Source organism: Sparus aurata, chromosome 10, assembly GCF_900880675.1.
Source record: "Sparus aurata chromosome 10, fSpaAur1.1, whole genome shotgun sequence".
Lineage (NCBI taxonomy): Eukaryota > Metazoa > Chordata > Actinopteri > Spariformes > Sparidae > Sparus > Sparus aurata.
Window position 1 is genome coordinate 30,343,802 of NC_044196.1, and position 6,149 is coordinate 30,349,950.

General features: G+C 48.3%; 1 protein-coding gene across 1 annotated transcript; it reads right to left on the reverse strand.

Annotated features, from left to right (window-relative positions):
- Window positions 1-251: 251 nt before the first annotated feature.
- On the reverse strand, window positions 252-5,107 carry LOC115589719 (alpha-2 adrenergic receptor). Its single transcript, XM_030430818.1, has one exon. The coding sequence runs from the start codon at window positions 4,310-4,312 to the stop codon at window positions 3,011-3,013; it is 1,302 nt and encodes a 433-aa protein (XP_030286678.1). The 5' UTR covers window positions 4,313-5,107; the 3' UTR covers window positions 252-3,010.
- Between the last annotated feature and the right edge of the window lie 1,042 nt (window positions 5,108-6,149).

A 6,149-nucleotide genomic window follows, 5' to 3' on the forward strand; every position in this document is an offset into this window, starting at 1 on the left:
CAGCCGGAGCCCACATCAGACCTGCGGTGCTGAAAGGTCACCAACAACCCGAAACAAGCATGGCTGCCGTCCATCACAGAGACATCATGGCATACTCAAACTCACTCTGCTGAGAATGCATTATTGTCTGGATGAAAGGGTCATTTCGGTATTTTTTTTTTATATTATAAAACAGACTTGCACTTGTGTACGTCGCCTAAATGGGCTCCATTCTGCCAGCGACAGGCTCAGACTTTTATCCTGAGGATCGTGAACTTTGTCAGGGAAAGACCTTTTGCTTCAAAGAAAAATAAATCCTATTTTTAAACTCCAGACGCAGCCGCTCACCAAAGCCAGCGGAACCCCATCAGTAATCCTGTCGTCATGGAGCACACTTCGTTCAAACGGGACAGAAAAATGAGAGGAACCCTCCAAAACATTTCTCGGTTTGTCTTTCCAACGATCCAACAATCACCGTCACACCAAAGGTTCAAATGAGACGTCTTCATTTTCTTTTTCTTTTTTTTTTTTTTATTTTTGCACGACAGCAGACAGCTCAAGCAGAGGACAGATGTGAACTGCACTTTGCAAAACATAAAAGCGAAAACAGCAGCAAATAATACATGAACTCGTCGAACAGAGAGGTAGATTCTGAAAGAGTCAATGCAAAACATCAGTGGTTTATGGCCACTGTGACGAAAACGACCTCTTGTGCACGTCGTAAAAATAATTTAGCTTATAGTCTGGAGCGTCAGCCCTTCTCAGTGCCGTCTCAACCCTTTTAAAGTCCAATCAGAGGTCAGAACACAGACTCTGTGGTGATTTAGTCTGCTTTTTGTGCTTTGCCGTTTGTCATCTGTGTTATGAACCGCCGTGACGACACTCGGGTTCATCCGGGTGCTTTAAACACAGAGTGGATCTGGTGTTCGTTCACTCTGCTGCTCTGGAGTCCGTTTACAGCAGAGATCCTCTTAAAAAGCTGTGAAAGCTCACATGGCCGACAACATCATGACAAGCAGACAAAACACACATTTCCTACAGGTCGGGACCCCTGAAGAGGATACCAAGATAATTCTATAACATCATTTGTTAATTCATATTTTCTCACTTCTCTCCAATAATTCCCTTTTTCTTATATAATACCGGACATGAAACACTAGACAGCTGTTTTTTTAGCCTTTAAGGCTTCTAAAAATCATTTTATTTAAATCATTTAAGGCAGGAATACTGAGGGTTCACACGTCAGCTGAGATTCAACTTTAGGGAAAACAGACGTTAAAGGCTGGAAACCCCCGATTTATCAACCTGGGCTTCCCCGGGACCCCAGAACTCCAGTGAGCGCCAACAGCTTCAGGCGTGAACTGGTTTGTGCAAGTGCATTGAGACCTTTTTTAATAAATATGCAGAACTAAAGCAGAACTGAAGCATGAAGTGGGTTCTGCTTTATCAGCTTACCTTGAGGGAATAGTCTGACATTTAGTGAAATATGCTCACTCTCGTTCTTGCCGAGTGTTAAATGAGAAGATCGATGCCACTGTTATGGCCGTACAGTAACTATGTAGCCGGCAGACGATTAGCTGAGCTTAGCATAAAGAGCATTAACAACAAAACAGCATCACATGATTCAATCCAGTTCAAAGGGTTGTGATGCAATTAGAAAAAGATCATACATTTTTTTTTTTATCATCCTTACTGTGTGGCTCCTCAGACTTACCTTTTAAAAACTGGCAAACACACCGGCTAACAAGTAGCCTAGCCGAGAACATAAACACACTGCACGTGACTACTTCTTCTTCCCTCACATTTCATGATCCACATCCAATTCTGCCACTGATGATGTCACTCAGTGTCTACATTGCATTATGGGTAATGTAGCAGTTCCCCCTCCTGTAACACTGTTGGACTCATTATGGACACAAATTATCAAAATCCATACAGCAGAATCAGACACAGGCATTTTAATTCCACACATTCTTATTATAGAACCACATGCCTACATTACCCACAATGCAACACAGCCACTGAGTGAAAGTCCTGTCCTTATTTAACCTGACTCATGCCTGAATCCCTCCTTCTCTTCATCCTACCTCGACTGACATCCTAATTTGCTGCTGTAATAATCATTTAAGCCACTAGAGGCCGCCGTACGGGTCATAATAAGCTGCTTGCACAGTCGATCTGTATGCTTGTGTCTAATGAGAGCGGGCTGTTGTTTGTTCACTCTGTAGAAAATCTGAAGTATAAAAACAAACATTTTAACAGGACTTGAATATTCTCCTCTGGTTGCCTAGCGACTGGTCCTGGCCAAGAACAGCACATGAGCTAACCCACTGTAAAACAGCTAATTGTTGTTTCTACGCTTTGGTTGTATACCATTTAGACAAACAGGATATCTAAGCTAAGCTAAGCTAAGCTAAGCTAAGCTAACCGGTGGCTTGCTCCAGCTAGGCTGCATATTCACCTCACAGGCCCTGACAGCGACATCAAGCCTCTCATCTAACTCACAGCAAGAGAGCCAGTTAGCATTTGTCTCAGATCAAGCTGTGCTGAAAACAACCCCCGCGTGTAGTTAAACAAACCTTAATTATCTCAGTTTTGTGCTTATGTTTGATGCATATTACTTAATCAATATAGAATGAAATGACCATACAGATACACATTGCACAGAGAGTGGGAGGAAGAAGGGGGGGGGGGGTTCAGGGGGGCCAAGGAGCTCATCTTTGCCCTCGGGCCGCCTAGCAGATAAATCCGGCCATGTGCGTATGTTTGTGGATGTGTTAAGAGCTTGATCAGTGACGGCACACTATAAAGCTTCACAGCACACGTCAGCAGGAGTAAAGAAGAAAGATACTGTATGTTGAAGTTTGTGGAGCCACCCAGCAGGGTGTGCACAGCCACGACTGAGTTACAGCAGGACGATGAGACTGAACAGTGAGTACCAAGTGGCAGTAAAAGACAAAAACAGGCTTCTTTGTCTTTTCGATATTTCCTTTAAGATTGTCATGGTGGAGCAGCAGTTCTGCCTCGGGCCTTAAAAGGACTTTTTCCACGACTTGCAGAGGATCTTCTGAAAGGCTCGCCTGAAGTCCCGGTTGAAGATGGTGTAGATGGCCGGGTTCAGGGAGCTGTTACAGTAGCCGATCCAGAAGAAGAACTTGAAGAGCGGGTCTGGGATCTTACAGGAGTCCCTGCACACACCGTACAGGCTGTAGCTGAAGAAGAAGGGGAACCAGCACACGACAAACACCCCCATGACCACAGCCAGGACGAACGTGAACCTCTTCTCCCTGGCCTGGGACACCTTTTTCCTGGCCATGGAGCTCCGGCGTCGTTTCCTCCTGGAGGCGAACAGGTCCATGGATTTGTTGCTGACTCTGGAGATGCGGGTGGACTGTTTGGAGAGGGAGCTCTTCTTGGGGCCGGCCTTCTTGGCCCCCTGGGACTCCTGTTGCTGGGGCTTGTGACCTTTGCCCTCTGAGGAGGAGCTCTCCTCCATGTCTCCATCCTCAGTCTGCCTCCCGATGGTGACGGTGCGCTGGCTGGGCGTAGGCGGGCACTGACAGTGACCATTTCCTCTCTCGGTGGGGAAAGGGGAGGTGGCCTTGCTCAGTCCATTCTCAGTTTGCGTGACACCATCCGGCAGGGGACTCTTTCCCGACATGCTTCTGGTTCTGGTTTTGGCCACCTGGTATATCCTGATGTACACCAGGATCATGATGATGCAGGGGGCGAAGAAGGACGCGATGCTGGAGGAGAGGATGTACCAGGTGTCATCATTGAGCTCGCACTGAGGCAGAGAGCTGATCTCGGTGTTGCTCTCTATAGACATGAGAGGAGGAGAGGAGATGAAGGCAGATATGAGCCACACGATTAAGATGATGCACTTGACGCGTTTCGGGGTCCGCTTCAGGTTGTACTCTACAGCCTGCGTAACGGACCAGTAGCGGTCCAGGCTTATTGCGCACAGATGCACAATAGACGAGGTGCAGAACAGAACATCCAGAGCCAGATAGATACCGCACCAAACTTTCCCGAAATACCAGTAGCCCATGAGCTCATTCGCCAGCGAGAACGGCATCACCAGGGTGGCGACCAGGATGTCCGCGGTGGCCAGAGACACCAGAAAGAGGTTCTGCGGGGCTTTCAGCGCCCTGCTCGTCAGCACCGCGATCACCACCAGGATATTCCCAACAACAGTGAAGAGGATGAGGAAACTTACGAGGGCAGCGATGCTGGCTATCGCTGCCAGAGAGTATCCACTGTCCACGCTCCAGGAGGAATTCAGGTGGATCACCGTGAACGCGTCCATTCCGCTGGCGTTGAACGAATCCATCCCGACCGCGCGTATATATCCAGGAGCGGCTGGATGTTGGCATGGGTTCAGATCTCTACCGACCACCAGGAGCGCGTCCGAGGAGACAATATGATGAGAAGGTTCCCACTGTGGAGCCTGTTGCTCATGTGCATCTCAGCCTAAGTGAGTGACACAGAAGCACAACGCGCTCCCGCGCTGGTTCCGTCGCGCGTCTCCAGGCTGTCAGGAGTTGCGCTCCGTCCAGCCGCAGCTCTCCCTCCGTCAGCATGGTGCGCTCTGCTCCTAATGATGCCCCATGTGTTGTTCTCATCCAACTCCCCACTGCTGCCCCGCCCCCGGCGCACAGCGTTATGCCCATATTGTTGGAGTGTGATGAGGCAAGAGACTGAAGGCTGCGGACCAACCAGATCACCTCAGTGTCCACACATCTGATGTTGACATTAAAGACAAATCTCAATTCTGTGAGTCAGTGTGAGTGATAAACGATGCCTTCTGAGAGTCTTGGCACATTTTCTTTCTCTCTCTAACTGTCAACTCACTGGAGGTCAGCGTTGCTGCACTCACAGTGAGGTTTTTAAAGATGCTTTTTGGGTGTTCGTGGGAAAAAAAGGCAGAAATATGAGAACACAAAGCTCACAGACTCAGTGCAGGAATTGGATGTTTGGAGAGGAGCGGAGAGAGGAGAGGAGGTGTGTGAGGGTGAGCTGAGGGAAGACGTGGAGCTCGGTGGGATTTTGCAGCTGTGGTCGGATTTTGTAGTCTGCTGCGCGTCGCCTCCTCCCTCACACGTCCTCATTTGTCACAGCTCACGCTCACGTATATGTGCTCTGGTTCTGGTTGGAATCAGTCTGAGCATCCATAGCATATTTAGTGCAGTTTGAGCAAGATGCCGGCTGATGTGTCAGTGCTATTATAAAGGCAGGGGCCCCTCGGGGGGGGGCTGGTGTTGCTGCACAGGAACAAAACACCGCTGTGCAGGTTTTTGTTGCTCCAATCAAACCAGCACCGGCACCAGGACGAAATGTTGGCAGGTCACGTTTCTGCAAACCTGCTGAACTGATGCTGCTGGGTTCGATCCAGGCATCGGCATTCCAGGCACACGCCCGGGGGCCCCCTAACCACTAGGGGACCCAGACAGAGGAGAGAAGAATAAACCTGCTTCAAATAATGTTAAACAATCTGACGAAATCTTCAGTCGAGAGATTCATGTCAACGATTATTCATTTTTAAACACACGCGCCATATGGCTGATAAAACGGTGGAATTAAGTCATTTTATCTGTTAACCAAATACCAAAATGCACGTGTTGTAGGCTTCTTACCTTACTGACGTTTCTACAAAAGGTGTCGCATGGCGTTCACATCACGTGTGTTGTCTGGCTTCTATATCAGCAGGTGGAGTTCAAGTTTCAACATTTGTAAGTGTGACGCCACTGAATAGTTTTCATGACGCCTCAGCTGTGTTTGTGGCAACCCAGCAGGTATTTCAGGCCAAACCGTGATCTCCTAACCGTCACCGCGCCATAAGAACAGCGTTGTTTCAACATATCCATGGTTTGCTAACTTTTGTTCTGGCGACTGGGCCGCTGAAACGATTATCAGCGAGAGCCTCTGATAATCACTATGTTTCACGGCTGATCTCTGCTCTGCTCTGCAGAACAGAGCGGCACTGTGCAGAGCGCCGCTGTGATGGAAGTCAAGTAGACACCTTTCCATTTTCGAGAGCCAAAAGGGTCGAGATCTTCTCGCCATTCGTGCAAACTGTTGCCTTCCACATTTGATGTTTCGTAACAGACAATTTTAAAAAATGGCATTAACAAAAGATCTCTAAAAACACGAGGTCAAACAGCCGAGAG